At 40.6% G+C, this 16,281-nt stretch overlaps 1 protein-coding gene across 2 annotated transcripts in view; it reads left to right on the forward strand.

The window, feature by feature from the left end:
* The window catches only part of LOC116036824 (contactin-4), a 110,961-nt gene extending 95,071 nt beyond the window's left edge, over positions 1-15,890 (forward strand). For both annotated transcript variants that reach the window (XM_031280491.2, XM_031280500.2), the window contains exons 16-23: positions 865-1,014; positions 1,597-1,667; positions 2,083-2,317; positions 2,434-2,549; positions 9,099-9,279; positions 9,842-9,954; positions 13,008-13,176; positions 15,116-15,890. In XM_031280491.2, the coding sequence (XP_031136351.1) occupies positions 865-1,014; positions 1,597-1,667; positions 2,083-2,317; positions 2,434-2,549; positions 9,099-9,279; positions 9,842-9,954; positions 13,008-13,176; positions 15,116-15,204 (1,124 nt within the window). In that variant the 3' untranslated portion in view covers positions 15,205-15,890. The remainder of the gene's footprint in view (positions 1-864; positions 1,015-1,596; positions 1,668-2,082; positions 2,318-2,433; positions 2,550-9,098; positions 9,280-9,841; positions 9,955-13,007; positions 13,177-15,115) is intronic.
* The last annotated feature ends 391 nt before the right edge of the window (positions 15,891-16,281 follow it).

Below are 16,281 nucleotides of genomic sequence, written 5' to 3' on the forward strand. Positions count from 1 at the left end.
TACATTACACAGTCATAAGTAGATGACTTAAAGTGCTCATATTATGCTTTTTGGCTTTTCCCCTTTGCTTTATTGTCTTATATATCTTTTTGTGCACGTTATAGGTTTACAAAGTGAAAAAGCCCAAAGTCCACCCCAAAGGGACTTACCATCTCCAACAGAAAACACTGTTCACAAACTGCTCCAAACAGCTCTATTGTAGTCCAGCCTTTACTTCAGAGACAAACGTGGTCACTTTGTAACACACGTTATAATGCTCACCTAGCTGCTAGCATGGCACGACCTCATACTCTGCAACTGACTAGCTAGCAGTACTTACCTAGATACTGCGCATGTGCGACTCCCAACAAAGATGGAACAGAAGTGAGATGTCTCACTCTGTAGCTAAAACAGAGAGCTCAACACACAGGGTGAAAAGAGGAGCTGCAGCAATGTGCAGTACAACAAATATATGGTGTTTTTTGAAAATTAAACCACATAAACCTATTCTGGTACAACCTCCAAATACAATTATGAACCTGAAAATTAGCATAATATGAGCACTTTAAAACAATGACTGAATTACAGAATCAATTATTTCCAATTAACTAACGCAATCCTTGCATTTATGACTTAAATGGCATTATGACATGCAGACATTGCTGTGCAATTTCCACAATAATAGTGTGTGTAGAATACTGAACATCCTGTAATCGGAATAATATTAAAATGTTTCCAAATGTCACCATTTCATTTCGATGTACTTCACTGGTTTGTGCAATGTTTTTATATTTGTTAGAGACAAATTGTGAAATGTGCCTCAGTATAACGTAAAACAAAAACTAAATAAAAAACACATCTCAATTCTAAATTCTTTAATCCTAGTTCCTGATTCTGTGCCTGGACAGATGATGCATGCAACAGTGAAAGAGCTGAACCCCTGGGTGGATTATGAATTCAGGGTGGTGGCAATCAACAGTGTTGGTGTTGGAGAACCCAGCACGCCATCAAAACAGATTCGAACCAAAGCAGCAGGTATTCCTCAATTTGTTGTTTCTCTTCATAACAAATTAAGCAGTCCCACTTGGGAAATGTAATTTAACCATTTCTGTCAGTGCACCCTGTGATGTTGCTCATTTCAAATCTGTTGTTCGTTTCAAATGATATTTGCCAATACTTATGATTGTCTCAGTTATATGCAACAGAAGTGAACATTGAATTCCACTTTTAAAGATTTAAGGATCAACACTGAGCTTCTGTATATCAGCACTCTGGAACATGATTAATAGTTGCAATAACTGAAACGTTGGCCTATGTATACATGAGGCATCGACATGAAAGTGTCTATTTTGAGATGGTTAGCTGAGTAATTCCATCCCGCTGGTTGAATCACAAGGGAACAAGATTCCCATTGTGCCTCACACATGGGGCTGACATACCGTGCTCGGCTAATGAGGTCGATCAAATTCCTCTGCTGTGTGATTAACCTGTTTTTTGTAAATAACAACCTCTACATAGTGACTGTTACCACCTCATTCAAAGCTGTGTGGTTTAACAGAATCCTCTGCACCTGCCTGAGACAGAATGATTTTCTTTGTTTTCTTTGTTCCTGTTTAGTTCCCAAGGTTGCACCAATTAATGTGAGTGGTGGCGGAGGAGCTCGAGGAGAACTTGTTATCATGTGGGAGGTAAGAGGATCATAGGCATTTGTGTATGGGCATTCATTGTGGCTCTTTTTTTTTTTTAATCTTTTTGACGAGAATGGACTTCTGGCAGAGTTAGTGTGTCTGCAGTGGCCTGGCTTCAGTGGAATGGCTTTTAATTAAAGGCAGAGCTCTTCTGATTTGCTGCCTGCTGACTCCCCCTGTTGTGTAAATCAAAATGAAGATACAGAGCTAGTGCACATTCCATATGTGTAAATCTAGAATAAGGTGACAACTTTACATTTCTTGGATGTGGTTCAAAGTGCAGAAAGATGCTGTATTGGTGCATTTGTGAGACATAAAACACTATTTCTATTTTACTTTGTTTTACAACTCCCTAATTTCATTTCTGCTCACAGTTGTTTGGCTCAAAGGCGTGACTTTTCTGTCCCTATCTCAGCCAGTTCCAGAGGAACAGCAGAGCGGAGAGGACTTTGGCTATGTTGTGGCTTTCCTCCCACTTGGCAGCAGCACCTGGATCCAGACAGTGCTGGCATCACCTGATGCATCGAGATATATTTACAGAAATGACAGCATCGCACCCCTGTCCCAGTTTGAAGTGAAAGTGGGAGTCTACAACAGCATGGGAGAGGGGCCTTTCAGCCACGTCGTCAAAGTGTTTTCTGCAGAAGAAGGTGAGTGTGTTCACCTGCACATGCTGCAAACAGAAATAAAGTTGGTCATGTTAATTCAAGAAATGTAGCCTACTCTTAATTGCAAGCATGCATAATTCATGATCTTTTCTATTTAGAGCCCTCTGAGGCGCCATCAAGAGTTTGGGCCCGCGCTGTATCAGCCTCTGAGATCGAAGTGTACTGGGAACCAATTCCCCCCGGGTCCAGCAGTGAGAAGATTATTGCATATGAGGTATGAAAAAGAAAAGTTGAAATAATAGTACCGCAAGGAATATTTCAAACAAGGAGTAGACATTAATCCCAAAATGACTGACAGTACAATAAGCTGGCATTCATTTGAATAGAACCGCCGGTGGTGACAACATGGAAATATACTGCATGTGTTAGAGCAGCAGATTTTTCACGGGTTGATCTAGAGAATGAATATGTCTGTTGGCAGCTGTTCCAGTCTCCAAAAGACCTCAATACCAAGGCTGTCTGAGAGCTTCTATTCCCAATAATAAATAAATAAGAGAAAGTGTGAACATCATACATCACTATCCTGTACAACAAACACTCTCCTGGGATTTAGCTGTTGAAAACCTAGAACAAAAATAACATTCTCTCCTAAACCCCAGATATTATATATGGTAGGGCATGCCCAGGTGCCTGACCTCTGCTGAGAAGCTTTGAGGCCATTGCCGGTGTTTGGTACACACATTGTTATAAGACAGGGGTTTGAAACACCATGATGGCATTTTGAGAGCTAGACAGAGCTGTTTAGCTGAGTTATGTTTGAATGAATATTCATGCTGAAATGCGGAAACTAATTGTTTGTTTACTATTTTAAATTGTAATTGTATTTTTACAAGGTTCAAATGTTGAAAAATATTCAATATATCATTAACTGGGTACTAGATATTAATTCCAATTCACACAATGACAAACCTTTACTAAACAAGTCCACTGGGTTTTTGTGACATATTCTAATGTATTTAATTTGAGCCTAAATTGACTCTCAAATCATGTTTCAGTGGATCATTTCAATTGCAGAGGCTGGGCACAGTGCCAATGAGTGTACTTTACAGGGCTACTACAGTCTGTTATGTTTCACTTTGGTTTATAATTTAGGTAATTTAGCAACTGCACATATACAGTAATTTCCTCTGCCAAGGAGGTTATGTTTTGTGTCTCAGTGTGTCGGTTTGTTGGTTGGTTTATTTGTTTATTTGTCGGCAGGATTACGGACAAACTAATGACCCGACTTTCATGAAACTTTGTGGAAGGGTGTAGCATTGGCCAAGGAAGAAACTATTACATTTTGGAACGGATCGGAATCACAGGGCAAATTGTTTTTCACTTCCGTTAACATTGCAGGATATAGAATTTGTGCTGTGCATGTGGTATTGGAATAATTGGAAAAATGAGTTCCCAACTTGGAAAATTCACACTGAATTATTATTGTGAAATGGGGCATGCCTTGACGGAGGTCTGCACTCTCAGAGAGCCCTTCTAGTTATCAAATATATTCTGGATGAACAGATGTTGAGTCTGCTTTTAGAAAGTGACCTTTTTCATATTTAGTTAGGCATTTAGTTTCAGAACTTAACAGTTGTCTAATGCTTATACAAAGAGTTTGACATTAAATCACACATGAAATATGTTACACTGCTTTAATGGAGGACACATCACTCAGTTTCAACTATTGATTCAGTTAATTGGGCTGTGAAGAAGAACTAAAGGTGTGGAGTGTGTAAGTAAACGATAGGCCTCAATATCAATAACTTCAACTAGCCTGTAGTAAATACTTTTATACATTATAATAATATAATGTACAGTAATGCAGTTGAATGCAAGGACTCATTCAGCCCATTTATGCCCAACTCTGCAGGCTACATCCGTCATTTTTCACCAACACATCTGTCCATAGATAGTTTTGTTTTCCCATAAGTACAGGTTCCCCACATATCCTAAAGTTGTTCCTGACACTAAGACTTCATCATTCCTCAAGTACGCTCACTCCCCTTCGAGCTATCAGGGGAATGGTCACCAGGTGCACTGCCACTTATACCAGCAGTAACTGATGGCCACTGCGGGGGCATTGGAAATGAGCTGTAAACACAAAAGCGACATCTTATCACATTTTAAGCTGATATGGCAAACGTGTGAGCAGACAGCTGTGTACATAACCACATTTTTTAAATACCCAGGCACACGGAGCAACATTAGCATGTGCAACTCCCTGTGCTGTGCTATTAGAATGATGAAATATACGTAGGAGAAGACTGCAGTGGCTCTAATGATATATCTACACACTATTAAAAACGCTGAGGGACTACAGGATGGCCACACAGTAACCTGTTGTTTATGTAGGTTATTCTATGAAAGGTAAAGTGAAGGAATTTCCTCTGCCGGGATATCACTGACACATGAGAACAAATGTGTATATTGGGGTAAATCGACAGCTTTATTGGCTAGTTCCAGGAGCTACTTACAGTAAAATGCAGAACTGTCTCGGTACAATTCGTTACAAGTAACACAGTGGCTTAGCACTTGAGAAAAGTATACCTGCTTTTCCTAATCCCAGAAAATAGCTGGACTACAAACTGTTGTATCTGTATGTAGTCCTCTGGAAGAACTCCAAAAATAGCCTCCTTCGGTAGTTGCTTCCAAATGCCCTGTCCATACACTCTCAGAGGTATTTAGTGTTGGGAATCAAGAAGTGATTTTATGTGGCACTTGAGCCATGGGAGAAAAGACAACATGTGGTATTGTGTGGGTGCATTTTATCAAACAGATGTTTTTGCCCTTTTAGTTTTGTTCTTATGATGGATGTTCTATGTTCCTTTTAGAACAAAAGTTTTTTTGTTTAGATTAGACAGTCACTCTCAAAACCTGTATGTATTTTTTTTTTAAAAGGATCGACTAAAGGAACAAATAAAAAATCAGGTTGATAATTGGAAGCAATACTGCAGTCAGAACTGAAAAAAATCCTCTCAGCAGCCAGCTGTGGAGCAAAGAGCCTGGAGAGCTCTCGTATGGCTCTGATAATCTATCCCAGCAGGGTAGATCAGCCCTAAAACAGGCTCTCCGTGTGTTCTGTCCAACAAACAGTTAGGTATTGGTAGCAGTTCCTTTTGATTTCAGTGAAGTGTCCTCCAACATGTCTGCTTGATGTGTTAAAAGATGACAACTTCACATTCAAGTGTCAGCTTGACCCTGTTGCTGAAGACAAGTAGGTGAGTAGTGGTGGAGTGATCGTGACATATAAACCACACCAGTAGCAGATGAGGAAAAGTATCTTTAAACTCAAATACTATATTAAGCAAAGCCACACCATTTACATTAGCTGCAGATTTGAGGTGCCTTGCAGTCACGTCTTACCTACAGTAACTGCACCACCACAACAACAATACTATACTACTGTTCTATATACAATACTCAGTGACATTGTTGTCATATACCGCTTTGAGTAGAAGAGCTGTTTAAAATGTATGTGAGACCTAATATGACTAGCTGAGAGGATAATGACTCATCACCACGCCCTTCAATTTATCTCCCACCCAACCTTTTGGCACGGCAACTTCATTATTTGCCAGACACCAACTAGCCCTCAAATGTTGGAAGATAACTAACGGCCCTATCTTGCACCTGGCGCAGCGCAGCACAAAGCCTGACGCAAGTGTCTTTGCTAGTTTAAGACCAGTTGTCAATTTCCCGTCCAGCTCCCACGTCGTTTAAATAGCAAATGCACCTGCGTCCATCTGTGCGCCCATGGGCGTGCTGGTCTTACAGGGAGGTGTGTTCAGGTGCATTCTTGGTGTATTGCTATCTTGAGGCAGCAGAAAGTGATCGCGCCATTGACCAACAAAAACCTGGTCTAAAGTCAATAGCGCAGCATTTCATTGTTATTTCAACAGCGCAAAATGCGCCAAGGCTCGTGCACAGCATGCGCACACTATGCTTGTTACACACACAGGGACGCGCAGCGGCACACAAACATGCAAAATATTAAAAATAAAAATATTACAATGTGAAATAGTATTATGATATGATCTGCTCGCACGCTTTCACTTCACGCACGAGCAGATTGAGTTTCTTCTCCTGAAAATCTCTCCTTCCTGCAAATCCTCCATCGTAATAGCAATGCTCCAAGGTCCAAACGCGCCTGGCTTTTAAAGGGAATGGGAGATGATACTCTGAATGGTTTGTTGCATGTTACGCCCAAAACACACCTATGATTAATGAAGACACTAAGTTCAACCCTTTTGAACCATGCGGCAGGCGCACGGACCCTTTTTTTCTGCCGTCAAACTAGCAAAAGTGGATTTGTACACGCCATAAACACACCTGCACCAGGCCGTTAAAATAGGGCCCTAAATGGCCCCAGGTTTTCCTGTGTCAGTTAAATGTGGCAATATTAGAACTTTATTCGTCACCATGAGGATCACAAAATAAACTAAAGTAATACAGCTTTCAAAACTAGATCTTGACAAGGGCCCCTCTGCAGGACAGGCCTACAAGATGATCTAATAATACAGTATCTACCAAAGTTAGATGTTGTTGTACAGTGTGAAAAATCCTCAAACACCCTTGCAATTACCAAAAACTAGTGGATGATGCCTGGAACGTTAAGGGGCCTCTAGGGGTATAGGGTCCCTAGGCAGTTGCCCACTTTGCCTGGTTTGTGATCCAGCCTTATCTCTGACTGAGACTTGAACAATAATGTTACTGAAACACCCTTCCAAACTTTAATTTCACTACACTGTGCATCCATCAGTTACTGTTGCTACAGCTGTCAACCTTCTATTTCTAATTCTAGCAATGCACAGTTTACAGTGATTATGGTGGCACATGTACCACTCCAAATGTGTGGTAATCTTTAAAAGAAAAGTTCCTTGATTTCAGTCAGAAGCAGAGAAAAAGTAGGCTTCTAATTTTTAGCCAGTGCCCCTCTTTTTGCTGAAATGACAACTGTCACGGGCAGATTTTATTGCATTTGAATGAATTCGGCTGACTCGTATGAAAATGAGAAATTTTCAAGAGAGTCACAAGTAAGAATACACACAGTTGATGATTCATGAAGAACACATGGATTATTGCAGGGAAGCCAGTTAGCGCAATAGTTATACCTAGTCAGTTATAAGAAAAATAAACATACACATTTTTTATAATATCACTATCATTTAATTCTAACATACCAACGTAGATGTTTACTATAGAAATACAACATAAATTACTAGCACAAAAAAAGATTTTGGCATGCTTACGTTAACAGCTTTCGTCAGAGCAGATTAACCCACTGTTTAATCCATTCCGTATACTTTGTTTCTTGTAGTTTTCACTTTAGAAAAAGTTGCACTCTGCTTCTGCATTTGGAGAAATCCAAAGCTTGACAAGCCTGCCATCGATAGTTACAGTTGCTAGGCTACGGATGAACAATCAATATTTTTGGAAGATGTTTAGCAAACGGTCAATTTCCTTTACAATATAAGAATTGTTACGGGAGACAACAGAACAGCTGCAGTTTTCTACACCATACACCTTTTCTGGAAGATTTTCCCAAATCTGTAGACACATTTTGATTTTATGATCATTATATCTTTGGTACATTCAGCCTTCATGTGGACGGTGAGCTCTGCTGTCAGCAGGTTTATGGCAGGACAGTCCAGTGCACAGTTCAGATAATATGAATAAAGCATCAGCAAATGAGGTCATTCACTGAAAATGTACATACACTGATACTGTACTATTTAATGCTATTGTACTGTATAGGCTAAGTCACCCTCTTCTAAAATTGTCTCCACCAGGTTCAATACAAACATTGAAGCTGGCTATATAAAAACAGTATTTAAATATCTGTGCTCCCCACACACAAACATTGGCATAGTTCAAACACTGGTGGTATGATGCACTTTACTGCCACTGTCTCCGTAAGACTTTAAGATGCAGCAAGACAGTTTAAGTCTCTTTAGATCCCTCTCTTTCATCCCTCTTTAAGTGTGTGTTTATATTGAGGTAGCATTAAAAACTCTACACATCTTCTGCTCAGGTATTTTCGGTAATTTCCGAAGTTCCAGTAAAACTGCATATAATTAAACTGTTGATGTAAAAAACTGCTGGTGTAAAAAAGGAAAAGAAAACCTAGATGCATCTGTTATCAGCAACTCCAGGCCCTGTCGCTAATCTGCCTTTCCCAAGCAAGATCCCTGAAAACCTGTGTGCAGCCAATTGAATAAGTACCTACTCTCAAACCATCTGTTTGACATTTTACTATCTGGTTTTCCTGTCTCGTGTAAGGGTCATAAATGATCTCCCTATAAATACAGATTCTGTCAAGCTCATTTTCCTTGTACTTCTCGCTCCCAGTGCTGCTTTTGGCACTGCTGATTGTCAGATAAAGCAGGACCTACAGTAGCTGAGCTGATAGTATGGAACTCGTTTCCCCCTCCTATTAAATTGGCTCCTATAGAAGGTTTCATCATTTAAAAAACTTAAACCCAGATGCCCCAAATGTCTTTAGTTTTAATAAATTACTTGTATAAGCTTTGCACAGACTGCCTTATTGTCACATTTCTTGAGCCAGTTTGTGACAACCTATATGCACTATGCAATAATACTCCAAACAAATGACTTTTGATACACATTTTGATACTCTCAGTAGGAAATTGGCAAAATAAATAAGGTTTGACTTGACTTTACAGATTTGTACCGGTTTATGGACTGTTAATGGAAAATGCAAAAAGGAAAAGGTAGACAATATGGTTTGAGGTCTGTGGCAACTCTCACATCTTCGGTCCAGGTCCTCTTTTGGGAGGAAGGATCACAGCAGAACGAAGCAGAGAGGGTGAGGGTTATCGACGCCACATCTCTGCTCTCGGGCTTGAAGGGCAGCACAGTCTATCTGATATCGGTCAGAGCCCAAAACAGCGCTGGACTTGGTCCCTGCAGCCCTGCTTTTAACATCACCACCAAGAAACCACGTAAGTCCACACACAAGACTTTATTTCATTTTGTTTTTGCTTAGCCTTTTAATTAAATCACTTTCCACAGTAGGTTCAAGTCTATTTAAATACAATACTCACATGCAATACTCAATGTATGTTGAAAGAGTTGTTGGTTCCTTTCTCCTGACTGGCCATGATGCCAGGGCCTTGGATACCATTTAGGTCATGTCCTCCATAATATTTCTGGAACTGGGACTAAAGCAAATTACAGTATATTCTACAGTTAGACACACACACACACACACACACACACACACACACACACACACTATTTTGCAATAAATCGTAAAATGGTTCCGAAGGTCTTGGATCGAGGGTTTGGATTTTAAAAAACAAAAACAAAACTATATACACTGTAGTGAAATTAATGTAATATTCTGCTTTCAGTTCTTCCACTCCCACTGTTAACTTCAACTAGCTTACTTTCACCACACAATGCGTACGGGCAGTGATTAGTTAGTTTAGAGAATACTATTGGCGACACTCGTTTGTGCATTCATTTGTGAACTGTGTGTCTATATAATTGCATATCTTGCAGCTCCAAGTCAGCCTCCGGGGAATATTGAGTGGAACCTGACCAACTCTAAGATCTTTCTGAATTGGGAACATGTCAAGGCGATGGAAAATGAGTCTGAGGTGACAGGATACAAGGTGAGTTTGTCAGAGTAATAGCAGAAGCTCCACAACTGGAGAAACAAATAGCGCCTCGGCAGCTGTCATCCTAATAAATGACTTTCACATTGCAGTGGAAAGATAGACCCTAGCACTCCAGTGTTACATTATGGATTGGCCCTGTCTGGCCTTTCAAAATTAAAAGATCTATCCCAGGTGATAAAATGAAATGTGTCATGCCACAGAACGAATTCTCCTTCTTCCAACCAGTACAACAATGAATCATATTTTATCCACTTTGCATACTTGTGTGGGAAAAAACACTGTTTTTGATAATGCTTTCCACAAATATAAATATATTATTCTACAGAGATATGCAGCCCTGCTCATTTAATGATAAGTCTTTTGTGAAGCTCTGTTGTAAGCAAGCGTGCAGTATCTGTAGATAAGAATGGTTTCATAATTTGGCAAAGGCCTCACTGAATCAAGTTTAAAAAAATGTATTACATATTTTTAAATTTTCAACCAGCTTGAGAAGGCAAAAGAGGACCTCAAGCGCTGGGCGTCCCTTCCTATGTCGATGACGGGGAGAGTAAACACAGTTAAAATGGCCATTACGCCAAGACTGCTACATACTTTCAGTCAATCCGGTTTGTCTCCCCAAATCCTTCTTTAAGGAACTGAATAATCATGTTTCCACATTTATCTGGGAAAGAAAAATTCCACGCCTTCGAAAGGCATTTTTAGAAAAATCCATAATCAGAGGGGGCGTCTTTCGCTTCTTAATTTCCTGTACTACTACTGGGCTGCGAGTATTCATAAATTGGCATTTTGGATGTCTTACTTCCGAGAGGGGACCGGGCCAGCCTCCTTGCTGTGTGCTCCTTTGCCACTAAGTAGAAAATACCACTCAAACAACCCATTGGTCAGCAGTTTTCTTAGGATTTGGACACAGTTTAGGATACATTTTGACTTAAAACAAATGATTCTGTCCACCCCTACAGCCAGCAACCATGCTTTCAAGCCTGCCCTGCTAGACTCGGCATTCCACCTTTGGTCTCAAATGAACGTGAAGTGTGTGGCTGATCTCTTCCACAATGGGATATTTTCATCTTTTGACTATTTGGCTAAAGAATATGGCATTTCCAAGACATATTATTTTAGATATCTGCAAATTAGAGACTTCACCCGTAACACCCGACTCCATCCTTCTCGGCTGCCCCACTCTCGGGATGGATGGAAGAATATTTTAGCCTTAATCTATATCGGGAGGGTTGCATCTCCAGGTTATATAATATGATTCAAAATATTTCTAACCCTTCTCTTAACCATCTAAAAGGTGCTTGGGAGGAAGAACTGGGGATGAGAATACCTGATAAAAACCTGGCGGTTTGCGACTGAGAGAATCAATAAATTCTCTTTTTGTGTGAGACGTGGTGTAAGTCAATTTAAGGTATTCCATCGTCTACATCTGTGCAGAAGCAGACTGGCCAGGCTATACCCTGAGGTCAATCCAATCTGTCAGAGGTGTAGAGTGCGGATCGGGCCGCATTTTACTGTCCGAGCCCGGCCCGCATCCGACAGACCAGTAACCAAACCTGACCCGAGTCTGACAGGCACTAAGATATTTATGTCCGAGCCCGAAAATCTCATTTTTTCCTCATACTGATGACACATGTATAGTTGTTTGTGTGGAAAGCCCGCTTTTATTAAGCAAATGTAAGAAGGCATTCAGAAATGTCAACAGATGAGCGCATCAGTGCACACGGGGCAACAAGCGCATGTTAACACAGGCGCACAGTACCTAGTACATAATAAGCTGTTTTAAATTTAAAATGTTCAATGCCTTATCGCGCTGATGTGACCGAGCCCTACTCGAACCCGAACATCATTTCTAAATATCTGTCCAAATCCGGCCAGGCCCGTCAGGTCCCGTCGAGCTCGGGTCGGGTATCCATCCTCTACAGAGGTGCCATGCTGCCCCTCCCACGCTTCATCACGTTTTTCTCCTGTCAGTCTATTGCCCCATTTTGGTCATCTATATTTGACACTCTTTCACACATGTATTCCTGTAGTATTCCACCTAATCCTATAACTGCAGTGTTTGGAGTGGCTCCAAAGGGAATATCCCTTTCAATTTCCCAATCTACCTCCCTTGCATTTGCTTCCTTCCTGGCCCGTCGGCTCATTCTTTTTAAATGGAAGGATCGGGCTTCACCCTCATATGCCCGTTGGCTCAGAGCAGTAGTAGTGCATTTAAAATTAGAGGAGTTAAGATATCGTAGTCAGGGCTCTAGGGCTAAATACTGCATGACATGGTAACCCTTCCAGGATCACTTTAACACAGTTACACAATTAAATCTTCATTATCTGTTCTACTTACCACTGTCTTGCTTTCTTTTCTCATCATATTTATTTTTTCTCTTCCCTTTTTCACTCCTATAAGGATAATTCCTCTTCCTTTTCGTTTGACTTAATTCAAAAGTTGGGTTATCGTGCTTCTAGAGAATGGGGCCCCCTCGGGGAGGTTTCCGACTGAGATGTCATTGCAAAAAAGTAATATGTTTGTTTAAGGGGAAGGGGGGATGCAGTCACTGTGGTTGCCACATTTTGAGCCATTGCTGTGGAGTAAAGTTTGTTAGCCCTCGGGGACCCCCTTACGGCCGGGGGCCCCAATCAATTGCCTGGTTTGCCTGCTGACAAGCGGCGGTTCTGATCATACCGTGAATAAATTCTTGGCGTTGTACAATGATAGTACAATTTCAATTAATCAGATTGTTAGGGCCCCCCCCCTCGGAGCGTCAGGGCCCTGGGCACGTGCCCACTTTGCCCATGCCGTAATCCGTCTATGCTCACAAGGCCTTTTGAATTCATGATCTACTCTAGAGAGGGACTGGACAGTATAACCAAAATTTGGTTGCACACTCTTCTCATGCGTTTGGGAATTTAATTTGTTTTTCACAAACTATTTTTACATGTTGAATGAAGTCCTACATTGTTGCTAAGAGTTTCAAAAAGTTAAAGTTTTAAAATGTCTGACTGTTTCGACTGAAGAATGAAATGTTTACCCCAGGATCCCCACTCTCCTCCAGGTTGTGTATCGTCAGAACTGGCACGGCAGGACAACTGTACTGGAAACCAATAAGACCAGTGTGGTGCTGCAAATCCCCTCTGGAGAGGACTACCTCATTGAGATCAAAGCTCTGACCGAAGGAGGCGACGGCACCAGCAGTGGCCCCATCCGCATACCAAAGATGTCCAGTAAGTTTCAAATACTCTGCAACATAAAATGTGCAGCTCATTTTATATCATTTATCAAAATTGTTACGTAATGTACAATATTTGGAACAAAACTATTAATTAGGGCCCGAGCGCCGACAGCGGCGAAGGCCCTATTGAAACTGAAGGAATTATTATTACACCAAATTAATTGGCTTTTTGAGGGGCTTAACATATTCAAAAACTCACCAAATTTGGCGGGCGTATCAAGTCTGGTGAAAAGTTACATATTTTAAGGGTTTCGGGAATAGGCGCACAAAAATGGCTAGCTAGCGCCCCCTACAAAGTTAAAAAAATTGAGCCCCTGCAGTGCGTTTAACGTAGACTCACGAAACTTGGTAGACCTATGTAACATGTCAAGACGTACAGAAAACGTCATTGGAGCAATACCCTAAACCCAACAGGAAGTCCGCCATTTTGAATTGAAAGTTCGAAATTAGTGTGATTTTGGCCATTTCCACATGTCGTACTTTAACGAACTCCTCCTAGAGATTTCATCCGATCAACTTCAAATTCGGTCTGTGTCATCTTAAGAAGTTAAAGATGAAAAGTTGTTAAAAGAAAAACTTTTCGTTATAGGGCGTGGCCGTGGCGGGGCGGCCATTTTGTGCGTTTTGCCATCAAAATAGGAAGTGGGTGTAACTTGCGTGTACATTGTCCAACTGGCTCGAAACTTTTCAGGATTCATAAGAGTCCAACCCTGAGGACAAATAAAGGCCGATATTTACTTAAAGTCATAGCGCCCCCCTAGTGGCAACAGGAAGTAGGCCTAAAAGTCGAGGTGCTATACTTTAACGAACTCCTCTTAGAGATTTGATCCGGCGGACTTCAAACTTGGTCTGTAACATCCCAACACCTTAAAGATGAAAAGTTATTAAAAGAAAAACTTTTCGTCAAACGGTGTGGGCGTGGCGTGGCGGCCATTTTGAGTGTTTAGCGATGAACAAAGAAGTTGTTGTAACTTGAGTGTACGTTGTCCTATCTGCCCGAAAATTCTCACGATTGACAAGGGTCCACGCCTGAGGACACCTACAGGCCAAAATTGACTTTTGGTCATAGCGCCCCCCGCTGGCAACAGGAAATGCGCCTTATATGACAAACATCATCCGTTTTACATGAAACTTATAATGTGTGGTCTACATGTGATACTGAGCCGCCCCCTATACTTTAACCACGCCCACTTACTCAGGCCACACCCCCGTTCATAACATTTGAACCTTTTAAGGTAGAGTATTATGTGAGGTATCACTGAACTCAGCACAGAGTTGCTTCTTCATTGGTGATGGTTTGACCCGCCCCCTATGTTTTAGCCACGCCCCCTTTCACAGCTAATAAAATGTAAGACGTAGAGTCTTGTTTGAGGTATCGTTGAACTCAGCAGGGAGTTCCCTTTTGCAGTGTCTGAGTGTCGCGCAAATGCACGGTCACAAGGAGCGGTGTCCGCTGGTAACCCCGACACGCGCAGAGGCGCGAGGGCCCGTCCATCGCTGCTTGCAGCTTTAATTTGTTTTTGGAATTCTATACATAGCTTCTTTGACATTATTTGCAAAAACTCTTAAAAAAGTAAGATTGCAACCAAATTTAGATTACACATAAACATATGATGAGTGATGCTCTAAATTTTGTTGGCATTTTGTATGTAGGTGGCATCACAGCAACTTGACATATTTAGATGATCCTAACTCTGCCATACGTCTGACTTTTTCACAATGCATCCTTAAAGGAAGCCCAAATACTCTCAGGATTGAGGCGTTCCCCCATGATATTGAAAACTTGTAAACATTTTGCATTCTTAAAATTATAAATTTAGATTGTGATGCAACCTTTGCAGAGATATGTGCTATATTGCCACTACTTTATTAAAGTTCTTTTAAAAAGGATGGTTAATGTAAGGATTAATATTCTTTTCTTTTCCTTTTAGGTCTTAACTCAAAAGGGTGTATGTGTCCAGTTCCAATGAAGATTTGCTGTTTTATGATGTTTTTGGTATTTTTTATGATCATTTTCTAGCTTCTAATGCCTCTATATTTAGCTCTGGACATTAGAATGAATATGATTTATGATTCTGCTCTACATGTCAGATTTATGGAATATGAAACTGGAAGTGGTTAAGAGTTTCTTAACCACTTTCAGCTTCATATTCCATAACAGCGTTAAGAAACTCTCTAGTTTCTTAGCCACTGGTTTGCAAACCAAACTGAATGATGGGAGCGTTGTGACACGTCAAATGCCTACAAATCTGTGGCTGGACTGTTAGTCATAGGCAACAGCACAGTTACAAAACATTGTCATCTGCCCATTTCCAGGATCACTGCAATCCTCCAGGATGCATGAGTTTGATAAACATGGAAAGATGAATTTCTTATCTGTCATTTTAAAATCAACATGAGCACAGGTTCATGTCCCAGTTTCCTCGTGTCTCTGTCTGTTTCCACCTCTTTTGCCTCAATTTCCAAGTTATTTCTTGGCTTGCTGTGACCTCTATGAATGTTGAGGTACAAGTTTCACTTACTTCACATACTACACATATGCAATTTGAAAACTATGAGTTGGTTTAAATGTATTTACTTTTTTACTTTACTCATCATTTGGATTTAAAGTGTTAATCCTTAATTTAAAATCTAATTCAATTGTAGCACTTTGTGATTTTTCACTGACTACGTTTACATGCACATAATATTCCGTTTTTTTCCCTTATCCCGTCTTAATCGGAAAATGCTTTATTCGGAAAAAGGCCTTATTCGGAATATCCAACTGGAATATGCTGTTTACATGACGTGTATCAAATATAGAATATTGTCATATTCTGACTAATAGTGGAATATTGGGTGCATGTAAACGTACTCACTGTTGGTGGTGGAGTCAGAATTACCCCAAAAAATTTAAGGAATAATTTTACATTTTAGGAATTTTTATCATTAGCCGTTTTCCCCTCACTTCCAAGAGTGGTATTGATTTTTTCATTGAACTCTCAACAATTAATACAAATAACGTATATTTACCTAACTGGCATGTACAGGTACAGGATTTAATACCATAATGGCTAATGTATCCCAAGCAGTGACAACTAGTGGCATTCGTTTCTTA

This window comes from Sander lucioperca, chromosome 6 (genome assembly GCF_008315115.2).
Source record: "Sander lucioperca isolate FBNREF2018 chromosome 6, SLUC_FBN_1.2, whole genome shotgun sequence".
In the NCBI taxonomy this organism is placed as follows: domain Eukaryota; kingdom Metazoa; phylum Chordata; class Actinopteri; order Perciformes; family Percidae; genus Sander; species Sander lucioperca.